Source organism: Ranitomeya imitator, chromosome 2, assembly GCF_032444005.1.
Source record: "Ranitomeya imitator isolate aRanImi1 chromosome 2, aRanImi1.pri, whole genome shotgun sequence".
NCBI lineage: Eukaryota > Metazoa > Chordata > Amphibia > Anura > Dendrobatidae > Ranitomeya > Ranitomeya imitator.
In genome coordinates, this window is record NC_091283.1 from 337,758,585 (window position 1) to 337,775,692 (window position 17,108).

General features: G+C 46.2%; 1 protein-coding gene across 1 annotated transcript in view; it reads right to left on the minus strand.

Annotated features, from left to right (window-relative positions):
• LOC138663641 (zinc finger protein 773-like) overlaps positions 1-17,108 on the minus strand; it is a 105,806-nt gene that overhangs the window by 71,670 nt on the left and 17,028 nt on the right. The window contains exons 2-5 of the mRNA XM_069749918.1: positions 3,322-3,471; positions 3,013-3,192; positions 2,806-2,929; positions 2,629-2,726 (exon numbers count right to left, since the gene is read on the minus strand). Of these exons, the coding sequence (XP_069606019.1) occupies positions 2,629-2,726; positions 2,806-2,929; positions 3,013-3,192; positions 3,322-3,393 (474 nt within the window). The 5' untranslated portion in view covers positions 3,394-3,471. The remainder of the gene's footprint in view (positions 1-2,628; positions 2,727-2,805; positions 2,930-3,012; positions 3,193-3,321; positions 3,472-17,108) is intronic.

Consider the following 17,108-nt stretch of genomic DNA (forward strand, 5'->3'; position numbering starts at 1 on the left):
TACGATGATTCTAGACGTCTCGCGCCAGCCGAAGAACTAACTTCCCCTATTAGAAGAAACACAGACTTCTCTTGCCTCCAGAGAAACACCCCACAGAAATAGCAGCCCCCCACATGTAATAACGGTGAAATGAGAGGAAAGCACATACGTAGTTATGAAAACAGATTCAGCAAAATGAGGCCCGCTAAAGCTAGATAGCAGAGGATACAAAAGTGAACTGCGCGGTCAGCGAAAAACCCTTCAAAAAACCATCCTGAAATTACTTGAACTCATGTGCCAACTCATGGAACATGAGGAGTAATTTCAGCCCACAAGAGCAACCAGCAACAAGAAATCACATATCTGCAAGCTGGACAAGACAAAAATAAAGCAAAACGTGGAACAGGAAAATCAAAACTTAGCTTGTCCTGAAGATTACAGAAGCGGGTAGCAGAGGTAAAAAGACACACTGATTACATTGATAGCCGGCGAGGAAATGACAAGAAAGCCAGGCTAAATAGGAAACTCCCATATCCTGATGGAACAGGTGGACACCAGAGACCGCAAAGAACACAAGTCACCCAGTACCACCAGTAACCACCAGAGGGAGCCCAAAAACAGAACTCACAACACTCCTCCATATATCTCTGAACTAATCTCCCGATATCTTCCCTCACTTAATCTCCGGTCCTCCCAAGACCTCCTTCTCTCCTCCACACTTATTAGCTACCCCTTCCAACCGCCTCCAAGACTTCTCCCATATATCCCCCATCTTCTGGAATTCTTTGCCCCAACACGTCCGACTATCAACCACATTCGGATCCCTCAGACGGAACCTGAAAACCCATCTCTTCAGGAAAGCCTACAGCCTGCACTGACCCCACTGCCTCCTCATCACTACCGGAGATACTGCCTCACCAACACCGGAGCTCCTGCAACCCTCAACCTATTGTCTCCTTCCCCATAATCCTGTAGAATGTAAGCCCGCGAGGGCAGGGTCCTCGCCCCTCTGTATCAGTCTCTAATTGTTAGTTTGCTTACTGTAAGTGATATCTGTAATTTGTATGCAACCCATTCTCATATACAGCACCATGGATTCAATGGTGCTTTATAAATAATTAATAATAATAATCTGCAGTAACTGATGAAGGTCTAATTTTGACCGAAACATTTTCTGTTTACTACCTCGTGAACAACATTAAATAGTGTTATCGATCATATCAAGTTGAGTGCTGAGTTTTTGATAAAGGGGAGGAGAACCTTCCCATGGCAAAGGGTCTTTCAGCACAGCATTGTGTAGCTGGCTCTCCAGGCATCTGACACCTCCCTGACTGTTTGTCTGGGCTTTATGCTTTTCTCTTGCTGAACTCACTTGATGAGTTAGAAAATGTACACCTCTTTTTGAACAGTTATTAAAAACTTCTACTTGCCATAACTCACTGAGTGACAACAGGGGTATTATATTTGCTCTTACGAAATTATCTTTTGTTTGAGACCAAACATGACACATCTGCGTGTCACTCAGGGGCAGAAACCATTTTCCCGGCTTCTGATGGGCGTCCAGGCTGCAGAACGTTGCTGTGTGTAGCCTAAATTCTACCGATTCTGGAAATATATTTTTCCTGTTTCCATAATTATTGTGTAACCACAAAAATTGGAAGCAGCACACCGTAGTAGAATCAATTCACATGCAGTTTAATTGCGAATCTGGCAATGTTTCGGTCCCAAAGAACAGGGGACCTTTTTCAAGTCCCCTGTTCTTTGGGACTGAAACATCGCCAGATGGGCAATTAAACTGTATGTGAATTGATTCTACTATGATGTGCTGCTTCCAATTTTTGTGGTTATATTTACTAGGATTGGTACAGGCCTGGGAAGCTTTTGAACCCTGTAATTATTTTTTTGCTGCTTTTTCACTTTCTTTTTTTCTATATAATCATTGTGTGTTATTAAATTCAAGTTTGAATAGGGATTTTGGAGGGAGAATCCGCTTTGAAATGATCTGGGTAATGACCAGCTGCTGGAGGAAAGGAGGGAGAAGAGTGGATAGAATTACACAGTGTAGAAGAAGAGAGAGGGGGAAGTTTTGCAGCGGTGTCTCTCTCTGCAGGTTCACATACAGAAGTACAATGCACAAGCCAACTGGTTGTGGGACGTCAAGCAGTGCCAGCGGTGGACTTAGAACATTATCAAATGACTCATATTTCCTGACATGCGCATGTGCTGCCCCCGGAAGCCATTTTCCTGGAGTCCACCGCATAGGAAACCATGGGGGCTCTGAACTTTCACAAAATGTTGGCAAAGCCCCAGCAGCAGCGGACACCACCCGACATCACCCACAGCACCGGACACCACCCACAGCGGCTTGCCACACATACGAACACCTCCTGCGGCCTGCAGCAACGTTCCACTCTTTCCTCTTCCAGCCGCGACCCTGCTCCACAGCGGCTGTTAAAGTATATCCGCATTATAAGACACACCCCCATTCCCTCTTCCCCCCCCCCCCCCCCCCCGAATTTGGGTGGAAAAAGTGTGTCTTATAATCCAAAAAATACGGCAATACAGGAGAATAAAATAAGACTGAGCACAAGATCTTCACAACATTTACACATCATAGGGGAGATCTCATGACACCTTCTCTCCATCTACCTGATGATCCTGAGGAGCATAGGGATCTTCTTGTTTACAGTCCTGTGGAAGAAGAAGACGGGGACATCTCTCTGGTGCTGTCATCTTACTGGAGAGAACTGGAGGAAACAGATACAGGGACTGAATTCATACTTTACAAACAGATAATTATAGGCCGTTTTTATTTAGTCCTATTACCTGGTGATGTGAGGGGCTGAGGAACCTCCATCTTGACGTTCTTGTACAGATCTCTGTGTCCTTCTAAATACTCCCACTCCTCCATGGAGAAATAGACAGCGACATCCTGACACCTTATAGAAACCTGACAAACACAATGATACCGTCATCCCATCGATCTTTTCATAGTGTTACAGTGTAATGTTCCAACATTACTAGCAGTGGCACCTCTCCAGTCAGCAGCACAATCATCTTGTAGATTAGTTCAAGGATCTTCTGGTGGTTGATGTCCTCATGCATCAGGGGGTGAGGTGGAGGCCCCGTGATTGGGCTCAGGGATCCTCCCCATCCCTCAGACACAGGGTCCTGACTGAGCTCACTAGAGGTCTTCTTCACTACTGTATAATCCTGGTTATGGAGAGACACATTAATAAATCTCACTACAGACATTTCCAGAGTCCTTACCTCTCCATTTCTGTCCATCTCTTATTCCTATAGATAAGAATGATGTAATGTAACGTCTTCAGAATTTCTCACCTCTCCAGTAAGCCGGAAGAGGATCCCTAGGGTGAGGTGTATTATCCTCTCCGCCATCTTGTCTCTGTCCATATCCAGCCTTGATGGGTAAATTAGGAATATTTTCTTTTGTAGAAGATCTTCACCAAGATGATCCGATATTGTAGAGACCTGAATGAGAAGATGAGCCGATGTAACATTATAAAAATCCTGTGCAATAATACAATTACTGGAGACAATAAGGGAAACATATGAGGAGATTTATTATTTTACAGTATTTAGTTCTCTTCTTTACATCTACTAATAAAACCTATATATTTAGGTCACAGACAACAAGCAGTTTCTTCCTCAGAGTCGGCAGCTGAATACGTTTCTCATAGACTCATCTTCCATAACGCTAATTCTCGTCTCATTTACTGACACTGGAATCGGCATTAGCAATACTGCAGGAGATTTCATTACACATGACACGAGAAATAACTACTTCAAGATGAGGATGACATCTTCATCTTCTACTACGGCTCTAGAAATATATATCACTGACTCCATCACCACCGGCCGTCTATATGAAGGTTTCCCGTCTTCCCCGCACTGTAATCTTCTATCACGTTAGATCTCATGTCTGATTCACACACAGAAGTTTGAGGCTTTTATAAAAGTTTTTTTTTGTTTCCACAAACATCGGGGACAGAAATGATCAGATCCCAGGGGCGTGGCCTAGCGCGCGATGTGAGAGGACGTGTTCAGGACCTCTCCCGCTGCACCTATCGCAACAATACATTTGAGGCGCCGCTGAATGCCTATAGAGTGCCCAGGAGTGCATGGAGACCCAAGGGAATTAGCGGTGATCGGTGGAGAGGCGTCCAGGCTCGGGAATGAAGCAGAAGGAGCCGGCAATGAGGCTTACGGATCCAAGATGGCACCAAGTCTGCAGAGGAGACGGCAAAGGCAAGCGCCGCATACCGCAAGAAGTTGGAGGTGATTGCCAAGCCAGAGAGATTTGCACGGTCAGAGGAGGCTGTGAAACTGCGCTCAGAGGCTGAATGTGAGGGAGCTGGAGGAATAAGTGACTCTTGGGATTTGCTGGACGGAGGTGATGGTGCAAAGAGCAGTATGGTGGAGCGGGGGTCCCCGGAGAGAGCCCATACAGGGCCTGAGAAGGAAACCACATCATTTTCTGATCTAGCCCCACAAGCTGATGTCTGTGATTGTGGAGATGGCTGAAATGGAGGAACCGATGCTAAAAGACATATTTTCAGTGGTGATGTACTGTAAATCTGCTCTTGCTGCTCTGAACCTACGTGTGGATGATTTAAAGGGAGAGATGGTCCCACTTAACTCCGCTATGCGCAAAGTTGAGAAGAGAGTGGAGGTGGTGGAGGAGAATGTGTGGGGAGTGTTGAAGATCAGGCTAATGAACTGTTAAAAAGGGAAAAAAAAGTACATCCAGTGGATTGCAGAGTTGGAGTTTAAGACTGATGATCTTGAAAACCGTTCCCGTAGGAAAAATTTAAGAATAATAGGTGTGCCAGAAAAGGTGGAAGGGAGTAATCCCACTGAGTATATTGAGCCATGGCTGAAAAATACTGTGGGAGGTGATAGCCTCACCAAAGTATTTGCGCACAAGGTCCCTACTAGAACTCTACCTCCAGGGTCACCCCCGAGAGCTATTCTGGCCAAGATTTTGAACTATTGTGACCATGATATCCTGCTGAGGAAGCCAGTAATTGTGATGGCCTAATTATTGATGGGAACCGGATATCCATTTACCCCGACTATTCCACAATGGTCCAAAAGGATGAAGTTTGGAGAGGTTAAGAGGAGACTGCGAGACCTGACCTTGAGCTACTCAATGATCTATCCGGCTCAACTCAGGGTGGTGGCTTTGGACCGGGTGCATTTTTTTCAAAATCCGGAGGAGGCGACACAATGGCTGAATCTTACTTGCTAAGCACATTGAAGCACAGCGGACCCGCTGAAGCTGGTGTTGAGCGTTCCTGGGACAGTTATAATCCCTGAATGTTATTAAGCTATTTTCTAAAAAGTGACTGTCATGGGTTATCCTTGACATGACTCGTTATATAATTGTTTTGAGGTGGTTGTGTTCGGCGGCGCAATGGACATTTTAATTCGATATGGGTTCGTGGGAGAGGTATAGATGGGAGTCGGTTGTATTTCTAGGCTGTAAAACAGCGTTCCCAGTTCTCGTAGAGAGAAAGTAAGTTTGATCTTATATTTAAAGAGTTAATAAAGTTCCTGCAGGGGCGTGGGTAAGAAGTCAGGGCGTTGCTTCAGTTGGGATTTAGAGATGGGAGAAAAGTAGTTTTGGTAAGAGGGAAGAGGGTTGGGGAGGGGGTTGTTTTAGAGGCCATAGCGGGTATGACTTGACTCAAATTGGTGCCTTTATTAATCATAATGGGAGGTGAAATTAAAATTTTAAGTTGGAATGTCAGGGGCCTTGCAAATGCTACTAAGCACGCAGCAATATTCCATAATTTGCTGAAACAGAGACCCTCAGTTATATGCCTTCAGGAAACTCACCTGGTGGAGGAATAAGTGGATATGTTGCAAAAAAGAGATGGGTAAGAAAGGCGTATCTCTCGACGTTCTCAACCTACACCAGAGGTGTGTCAATACTGGTACATTCAAGCGTTTTGTTTGAAGAAATAGAGGTTATAATAGACAAAGATGCTCAATATGTGTTTATAGTATGTAAGTTGTTTAATAGATTAATGTGTATAGTGACTTTATATATTCCTCTGCCATATTCTAAGAAAAAGTTACAAGAGATTCTGGAAATATCAGGTAGATGGGTGGGAATACCCTTGCTTATAATGGGAGATGCGAATAACATAGCTAACGACTACTGAGATAAGAGGAGACATGCTTTGATGGGAGGGGAAGGGAATGTGACGCCTTTTGGTAATTATCTAAGGGAAACAGGATGGATAGATTTAAGGAGGGTACGTAATGTAGATAAACGCATTTACTCATGCTATTCGGCGACGTATGGCTCTCTGTCTCGTATTGATGTTAGATAGAAAACAAGGCAAACACTGAAGGCTCCAAACCACACAAATTATGTTCTCAGGAAAAAAGATCTCCTGAAGAAGGAACACGGTAGTTCCGAAACGCGTAGGATTTGGTCCTCGCTGCTCTCCTTAGCCTAGTCACGTGTTTTTTCACGTGACCGTGACGTCACGGAAGGTCCTGCTTCGGCAGAGAACCCAGCGGCTACTCCAGCGCTCATTAGTCCTAAGCGGGGAGCGTGCTTTGAGCGTTCTGCCGCCGGCCGGGGCAGCGCACAGAGCGGCTCCACCTGAAGATACACACCGGAACTACAGACGCAGCGGACTCAACCCAGAGTGGCTTCATCTGAAGACTACAACCGCAGTGGATATAGCCTAATATAATAGGACAATTGGAGGAAGCCTGCCAGTTTCTTCTATACTATGGATATAACGGACATGATTCAGTAAAGACCACCACAAGGAGCCGGTGAGTTCTATTGATTATTCAAGGGTAACAATTGGTTATACTTATCTATTTGACAACCAAAACGCTCCTGGTACCTTATGAAATAAGAACACTTGTCCACACCACGGTTATGCTCTTGTTATTCTGGTATGGTAACCTATAAAAAATCTTTTTTCCTGAGAACATAATTTGTGTGGTTTGGAGGATTTTTTGTCACTCAGCGCAGGTATTACTTGCTTTTTACTTCTGTATATAGATTTCGATACAAAAAGGTGGAATTGTATCATTACTTGCTGCCGAGTGTCTTCAGGGTTGAAGCGCTACTGGTATTTTTATAGAAACACTGAAGGCTGTTATAAGATTGTACAATCATAATATCAAATATCTATAATATAACGCTGGGAGCGTCACTCTGTCCGAAGCCTTTATAGACTGCGCAGGCGCAAGCGCCGGCGCAGTCTGGGCCTCACAGAGTGACGCTCCCGGGAGATCGCGGTATGCGTTCACACTGAACGCACACCGCGACCTCCAACAGAGAAGCAGGGACCGCCAGGAGGGTGAGTATCGGCCATATTCACCTGTCCTGCGTTCCACTGCTGAGCGCTGCCATCTTCCCGGTCTTCGGCCTGTGACCTTCAGTTCAGAGGGCGCGATGACGCGCTTAATGCGCGCCGGCGCCGTCCTCTGACTGAACAGTCACAGCCAGGAGACCAGGAAGATGGCGGCGCCCAGCGGTGGAACGGAGGACAGGTGAATATAGTAAGTGCTGGGGGGCCTGAGCTGGCGGCGATACCGGCACCTGACCCCCACAGCGTGACGGTGTCCGCGCCTGCTCAGGCCCCCGGATGGGTGCAGCACATGACAGGATGGGGACGCATGATGGGTGCAGCACATACCAGGATGGGAACGCAGGATGGGTGCAGCACATGACAGGATGGGGGCACAGGATGGGTGCAGCACATGACAGGATGGGGACGCAGGATGGGTGCAGCACATGACAGGATGGGGAAGCAGGATGGGTGCAGCACATACCAGGATGGGGGCGCAGGATGGGTGCAGCACATGACAGGATGGGGGCGCAGGATGGGTGCAGCACATGACAGGATGGGGACGCAGGATGGGTGCAGCACATGACAGGATGAAGAAGCAGGATGGGGACGCAGGATGGGTGCAGCACATACCAGGATGGGGACGCAGGATGGGTGCAGCACATGACAGGATGGGGACGCAGGATGGGGACGCAGGATGGGTGCAGCACATACCAGGATGGGGACGCAGGATGGGTGCAGCACATGACAGGATGGGGGCGCAGGATGGGTGCAGCACATGACAGGATGGGGACGCAGGATGGGTGCAGCACATGACAGGATGGGGACGCAGGATGGGTGCAGCACATGACAGGATGGGGATGCAGGATGGGTGCAGCACATACCAGGATGGGGACGCAGGATGGGTGCAGCACATGACAGGATGGGGACGCAGTATGGGTGCAGCACATGATAGGATGGGGACGCAGGATGGGGAGGCAGGATGGGTGCAGCACATATCAGGATGGGGACGCAGGATGGGTGCAGCACATGACAGGATGGGGGCGCAGGATGGGTGCAGCACATGACAGGATGGGGACGCAGAATGGGTGCAGCACATGACAGGATGGGTGCAGCACATGACAGGATGGGGACGCAGGATGGGTGCAGCACATACCAGGATGGGAACGCAGGATGGGTGCAGCACGTGACAGGATGGGGGCGCAGGATGGGTGCAGCACATGACAAAATGGGGACGCAAGATGGGTGCAGCACATGACAGGATGGGGACGCAGGATGGGTGCAGCACATGACAGGATGGGGACGCAGGATGGGGATGCAGGATGGGTGCAGCACATACCAGGATGGGGACGCAGGATGGGTGCAGCACATGACAGGATGGGGGCGCAGGATGGGTGCAGCACATGACAGGATGGGGATGCAGAATGGAGCAGCACATACCAGGATGGAGACCATATACCAATATAAATGCTCGCCACCCGGGCGTAGAACGGGTTCAATAGCTAGTAATCATATAATATAATCAGCCAATGCATGAAAAGGTGTGGGACACACTACTGCTGATAAGCTAAACCACTAAAAAATAGTGCCATAGTCCAAATGCGCAGAAAAAGTTTATTAAATAAATACAACAACGAACAAAGTCAGCAAGGTAGGGAACGTGAGATAACAAACCTCATGGAGTCTAGGAGCAAGGCAGTGATCCCCAAATGAGAGTCAGTAAGTAAAGCCATAGATGGTACATATAAAGTATAGTGGGCTCACATATAGACCTATAACACCGTCTAATAATTGTAGACGGTTTCGGTAAAGCCCTTTACCCCTGAGGAAGGACTTTACCGAAACGCGCGTCGGGATGGGCAGGAGCTGGCGTGATTCCCCATCTAATAGTGGTATGTTCACATACTTATTATCTGTATCTATACACGTCTGAGGTTTGCTTCCTTTTATTATTTATAGCATGGTCTTGATACAATTATTAGACGGTGTTATAGGTCTATATGTGAGCCCACTCTACTTTATATGTACAGTTATATGAAAAAGTTTGGCCACCCCTATTAATCTTAAGGTTAATATTTTATAAAAATTGTGTTTTTGCAACAACTATTTCAGTTTCATATATCTAATAACTGTTGGACACAGTAATGTTTCTGCCTTGAAATGAGGTTTATTGTACTAACAGAAAATGTGCAATCTGCATTCAAACAAAATTTGACAGGTGCATAAGTATGGGCACCCTTATCATTTTCTTGTTTTAAATACTCCTACCTACTTTTTACTGACTTACTAAAGCACTTTTTTTGTTTTCTAACCTCATTGAGCTTTGAACTTCATAGCCAGGTGTATGCAATCATGAGAAAAGCTACTTAAAATGGCCACTTGCAAGTTGTTCTCCTGTTTGAGTCTCCTCTGAAGAGTGGCATCATGGGCTCCTCAAAACAACTGTCTAATGATCTGAAAACAAAGATTATTCAACATAGTTGTTCAGGGGAAGGATACAAAATGCTGTCTCAGAGATTTAACCTGTCAATTTCCACTGTGAGGAACATAGTAAGGAAATGGAAGAACACAGGTACAGTTCTTGTTAAGGCCAGAAGTGGCAGGCCAAGAAAAACATCAGAAAGGCAGAGAAGAAGAATGGTGAGATCAGTCAAGGACAATCCTCAGACCACCTCCAGAGAGCTGCGGCATCAACTTGCTGCAGATGGTGTCACTGTGCATCGATCAACTATACAACGCACTTTGAACAAAGAGAATCTGTATGGGAGAGTGATGCGAAAGAAGCCGTTTCTGCAAGCATGCCACAAACAGAGTCGGTTGAGGTATGCAAAAGCACATTTGGAGAAGCCAATTTCTTTTTGGAAGAAGGTCCTGTGGACTGATGAAACCAAGATTGAGTTGTTTGGTCATACAAAAAGGCGTTATGCATGGCAGCCAAAAAACACAGCATTCCAATTTCCAAGAAAAACACTTGCTACCCACAGGAAAATTTGGTGGAGGTTCCATCATGCTTTGGGGCTGTGTGGCCAATGCCGGCACCGGGAATCTTGTTAAAGTTGAGGGACGCATGGATTCCTCTCAGTATCAGCAGATTCTTGACAATAATGTTCATGAATCAGTGACAAAGTTGAAGTTACGCAGGGGAAGAATCTTTCAGCATGACCATGATCCAAAACACCGCTCCAAATCAACTCAGGCATTCATGCAGAGGAACAATTACACTGTTCTGGAATGGCCATCCCAGTCCCCAGACCTGAATATCATTGAACATCTGTGGGATCATTTGAAAAGGGCTGTCCATGCTCGGCGACCATCAAACTTAACTGAACTGGAATTGTTTTGTAAAGAGGAATTGTCAAAAAATACCTTCATCCAGGATCCAATAACTCATTAAAAGCTACAGGAAGCGACTAGAGGCTGTTATTTTTGCAAAAGGAGGATCTACTAAATATTAATGTCACTTTTCTGGTGGGGTGCCCACACTTATGCACCTGTCAAATTTTGTTTGAATGCAGATTGCACATTTTCTGTTAGTACAATAAACCTCATTTCAAGGCAGAGACATTACTGTGTCCAACAGTTATTAGATTTATGAAACTGAAATAGCTGTTGCAAAAAAAACAATTTTTATAAAACATTAAGCTTAAGATGAATAGGGGTGCCCAAACTTTTTCATATAACTGTACCATCTATGGCTTTACTTCCTGACTCTCATTTGGGGATCATTGCCTTGCTCCTAGGCTCCATGAGGTTTGTTGTCTCACGTTCCCTACCTTGCTGACTTTGTTCGTATTTATTTAATAAACTTTTTTTACGCATTTGGACTATGGCACTATTTTTTAGTGGTTTTGTTCGTATTGATGTTTCTTTGGGGAATGAAGGGATGGATGATTTAGTGCAGGAGTGTTATGACCTGGTGGTTAGGAGCACCCGGAATGACCTGATAATTAAACCTCATACAGGACGAGCTCTGGGATGTGGGAGCTCTGCTGACCGCAAGCCCTAATCCTATCACACACACTAGAAATAGCCGTGGAGCGCTCCTGACCAGACCTAGGCGCCTCGTCACAGCCTAAGAACTATCTAGCCCTAGAGATAGAAAATAAAGCCTACCTTGCCTCAGAGAAATTCCCCAAAGGTAAAGGAAGCCCCCTACATATATTGACTGTGAGTAAAGATGAAAGTCACAAACGCAGAAATGAAACAGGTTTCAGCAAAGGGAGGCCAGACTTACTAAATAGACAGAGGATAGGAAAGGTAACTTTGTGATCAGCACAAAAACCTACAAAAGACCACGCAGAGTGTGCAAAAAAGACCTCCGCACCGACTCACGGTGCGGAGGGGCCACTCTGCATCCCAGAGCTTCCAGCTAGCAAGACAAAATCATGAAAACCAGCTGGACAAGAAAACAGAGAACAAAATAAAACTATAAGGAACTTAGCTTCTGCAGGAGAAGGCAGGTCACCAGAGAGATCCAGGAGCGAACTGAACGAATGGAAAAACATTGACAGCTGGCATGGAGTAACGATCTGAGAGGAGTTAAATAGAGCAGCCAACCAAAGGATAAACCACGTCACCTGTGTAAGGAACCTCAGAAGCAGCAGCTTCACTCATAGCCACCAGAGGGAGCCCATAGACAGAACTCGCCGAAGTACCATTCACGACCACAGGAGGGAGTTCGACAACAGAATTCACAACAGTACCCCCCCCCTTGAGGAGGGGTCACCGAACCCTCAACAGAGCCCCCAGGCCGATCAGGATGAGCCAAATGAAAGGCACGAACCAGATCGGCAGCATGAACATCAGAGGCAAAGACCCAGGAATTATCTTCCTGACCATAACCCTTCTACTTGACCAGATACTGGAGTTTCCGTCTCGAAACACGAGAATCCAAAATCTTCTCCACCACATACTCCAACTCCCCCTCGACCAACACCGGGGCAGGAGGATCAACGGAGGGAACCATAGGCGCCACGTATCTCCGCAACAAAGACCTATGGAACACATTATGGATGGCAAAAGAAGCTGGAAGGTCCAAACGAAATGACACAGGATTAAGAACTTCAGAAATCTTGTATGTCCCAATGAAACGAGGCTTCAACTTAGGAGAGGAAACCTTCATAGGAACGTGACGAGATGACAACCAAACCATATCCCCAACACGAAGTCGGGAAACAACACAACGCCGGCGGTTAGCGAAGCGTTGAGCCTTCTCCTGGGACAATGTCCCACAGGACTGCACAAAAGAACGCACATCCCGTGACAAAGAAGGCCACCAAGAGGATCTAGCCACCAAATCTCTGGTACCAAAGATTCCAGGATGACGAGCCAACACTGAACAATGAATCTCAGAGATAACTCTACTAGTCCATCTATCAGGGACAAACAGTTTCTCTGTAGGACAACGGTCAGGTCTATCAGCCTGAAACTTTTGCAGCACACGCCGCAAATCAGGGAAAATGGCAGACAAAATTACCCCTTCTTTAAGAATACCCGCCGGCTCCGGAACACCCGGAGAGTCAGGCACAAAACTCCTTGACAGGGCATCAGCCTTCACAGTCTTAGATCCCGGAAGGTATGAAACCACAAAATCAAAACGGGAGAAAAAGAGCGACCATCGAGCCTGTCTAGGATTCAACCGTTTGGCAGACTCGAGATAAGTCAAATTCTTGTGATCCATCAAGACCACCACACGATGTTTAGCTCCTTCAAGCCAATGACGCCACTCCTCGAATGCCCACTTCATGGCCAACAACTCCCGATTGCCCACATCATAATTGCGCTCAGCAGGCGAGAATTTTCTAGAAAAGAAGGCACAGGGTTTCATCACCGAGCCATCAGAACTTCTTTGCGACAAAACAGCCCCTGCTCCTATTTCAGAAGCATCAACCTCAACCTGAAAAGGGAGTGAAACATCTGGCTGGCACAACACAGGGGCAGAAGCAAAACGACGCTTCAACTCCTGAAAAGCCTCTACAGCCGCAGAGGACCAATTGACCACATCAGCACCTTTCTTGGTCAAATCAGTCAACGGTTTAGCAATACTGGAAAAATTAGCGATGAAGTGACGATAAAAATTAGCAAACCCAGGAACTTCTGTAAGCTCTTCACAGATGTCGGCTGAGTCCAATCGTAAATGGCCTGAACTTTAACAGGGTGCATCTCGATAGTAGAAGGGGAAAAATGAAACCCAAAAATGAAACCTTCTGAACTCCAAAGAGACACTTTGACCCCTTCACAAACAAGGAATTTGCACGAAGGACCTGGAACACCATTCTGACCTGCTTCACATGAGACTCCCAATCATCCGAAAAGACCAAAATGTCATCCAAATATACAATCATGAATCTATCCAGGTACTCTCGGAAGATGTCATGCATAAAGGACTGAAACACAGATGGAGCATTAGAAAGCCCGAATGGCATAACCAGGTACTCAAAATGGCCCTCGGGCGTATTAAATGCCGTTTTCTATTCATCACCCTGTTTAATTCGCACAAGATTATACGCACCACGAAGATCTATCTTGGTGAACCAACTAGCCCCCTTAATCCGAGCAAATAAATCAGACAGCAGCGGCAAAGGATACTGAAATTTGACTGTGATCTTATTAAGAAGGCGGTAATCAATACAAGGTTTTAAAGAACCATCCTTCTTGGCCACAAAAAAGAACCCTGCTCCCAATGGTGACGACGACGGACGAATATGACCCTTCTCCAAGGATTCCTTTATATAACTCCGCATAGCGGCGTGCTCTGGCACAGATAAATTAAACAGACGGCCCTTAGGAAACTTACTACCAGGAATCAAATTAATAGCACAGTCGCAATCCCTATGAGGAGGTAGGGCACCAGATTTGGGCTCTTCAAATACATCCCGGTAATCTGATAAAAACTCAGAGACTTCCGAAGGAGTGGATGGCGAAATTGACAGCAATGGAACATCACCATGTACTCCCTGACAACCTCAGCTGGACACAGACATAGATTTCCAATCCAACACTGGATTATGGACCTGTAGCCATGGCAACCCCAAAACGACCACATCATGCAGATTATGCAACACCAAAAAGCGAATATCCTCCTGATGTGCAGGAGCCATGCACATGGTCAATTGAGTCCAGTACTGAGGCTTATTCTTGGCCAAAGGCGTAGCATCAATTCCTCTCAATGGAATAGGATACTGCAAGGGCTCCAAGACCATCAAATTCAGGGCAGCGCCTGAATCCACAAATGCCATTACAGAATAGGACGACAGAGAGCAAATCAGAGTAACGGACAAAAGAAATTTAGACTGTACAGTACCAATGGTGGCAGACCTAGCGAACCGCTTAGTGCGCTTAGGACAATCGGAGATAGCATGAGTGGATTCACCACAGTAAAAACACAGCCCATTCCGACGTCTGTGTTCTTGCCGTTCAGCTCTGGTCAAAGTCCTATCACACTGCATAGGCTCAGGCCTATGCTCAGAGAATACCGCCATATGGTGCACAGCTTTGCACTCACGCATGCGCCGATCGATCTGAATGGCCAAAGACATAGACTCATTCAGACCAGCAGGCGTGGGAAATCCCACCATGACATCCTTAAGGGCTTCAGAAAGACCCCTTCTGAAAATTGCCGCCAGGGCACATTCATTCCACTGAGTAAGCACAGACCACTTTCTAAACTTTTGACAGTACACCTCCGCTTCATCCTGACCCTAACACAAAGCCAGCAAGATTTTTTCTGCCTGATCCACTGAATTTGGTTCATCATAAAGCAATCCAAGCGCCAGAAAAAACGCATCAACATCACGCAATGCAGGATCTCCTGGCGCAAGGGAAAATGCCCAGTCTTGCGGGTCACCACGTAACAAAGAAATAATGATTTTTACCTGTTGAACGGGGTCACCAGAGGAGCGGGGTTTCAAAGCTAGAAACAGTTTACAATTATTTTTGAAATTCAAGAACCTAGATCTATCCCCAGAAAATAAGTCAGGAATAGGAATTCTAGGCTCTAACATAGGATTCTAAACCACAAAATCTTGAATGTTTTGTACCCTTGCAGTGAGATGATCCACACAAGAGGACAGACCTTGAATGTCCATATCTACACCTGTGTCCTGAACCACCCAAAGGTCTAGGGGAAAAGAAAGACAAAACACAGTGCAAAGAAAAAAAAATGGTCTCAGAAGTTCTCTTATCCCTCTATTGAGATGCATTAATACCTGGGGTCAGCTGTACTGTTATGACCTGGTGGTTAGGAGCACCCGGAATGACCTGATAATTAAACCTCATACAGGACGAGCTCTGGGATGTGGGAGCTCCGCTGACCGCAAGCCCTAATCCTATCACACACACTAGAAATAGCCGTGGAGCGCTCCTGACCAGACCTAGGCGCCTCGTCACAGCCTAAGAACTATCTAGCCCTAGAGATAGAAAATAAAGCCTACCTTGCCTCAGAGAAATTCCCCAAAGGTAAAGGAAGCCCCCCACATATATTGACTGTGAGTAAAGATGAAAGTCACAAACGCAGAAATGAAACAGGTTTCAGCAAAGGGAGGCCAGACTTACTAAATAGACAGAGGATAGGAAAGGTAACTTTGTGATCAGCACAAAAACCTACAAAAGACCACGCAGAGTGTGCAAAAAAAACCTCCGCACCGACTCACGGTGCGGAGGGGCCACTCTGCATCCCAGAGCTTCCAGCTAGCAAGACAAAATCATGAAAACCAGCTGGACAAGAAAACAGAGAACAAAATAAGACTATAAGGAACTTAGCTTCTGCAGGAGAAGGCAGGTCACCAGAGAGATCCAGGAGCGAACTGAACGAATGCAAAAACATTGACAGCTGGCATGGAGTAACGATCTGAGAGGAGTTAAATAGAGCAGCCAACCAAAGGATAAACCACGTCACCTGTGTAAGGAACCTCAGAAGCAGCAGCTTCACTCATAGCCACCAGAGGGAGCCCATAGACAGAACTCGCCAAAGTACCATTCACGACCACAGGAGGGAGTTCGACAACAGAATTCACAACACAGGAGGTAGTGTATTTGCCCAGGGTCCTATCGGATCATAGTCCAGTATTTGTGTCATTATATTTGGTAGATCGGGGGAGGAGGGTTGGGATGGGATGGAAAATTCACCCTTTTTGGCTACTGCTCTTGGACATGGAAAATATTGGGGAGGAAGTAGCAGAATTTTTTAGCATAAACAAGGGGAGTGCAGGTTGTCATGTAGTTTGGGATACTATGAAGGCGTATCTGAGAGGGATTTTATTCCGAGATATTTCAAGGCACAAGAATAGGTCTAAAAACAAAGATAAAGAGGTGATGGAGCAGTTGAAGGCAGCTGAGGTAGCGCTAAGCTCCCAGCGCACAAGGGATACGCAAAGTAGGATGAAGGCGGCGCAGGTGGCGGTCAACCAACTGCATAAGCGTAAGGCAGAGAGGTTGCGAGCATTTCAAAAGGAGACATTTTATGCAAGGGGGAGAAAGTGGGGCATTTGCTATCAGTGGTGGCATTTGCGCAGCGGGATTCTTCTCATGTATATGCCATAAAATTGGAGGGGTACCATAAAATTGAGTGTTGTTACTCAGGGGGAACAAGTCTTAGAAGTCTTCCAGAAATTTTATAGTGAGCTCTATTCCTCTAGGGTACAAAAGGGAAAAGAAGAGATAGATAAATATATGGAAGAGGTTAATTTACCAAGATTAGGCAAGGAAGATAGTGAATGGATGGATAAGCCACTTGGAGAGTTAGAATTGAAGGCGGCTCTGGCAGATATGGCGGGGGGCAGGGCT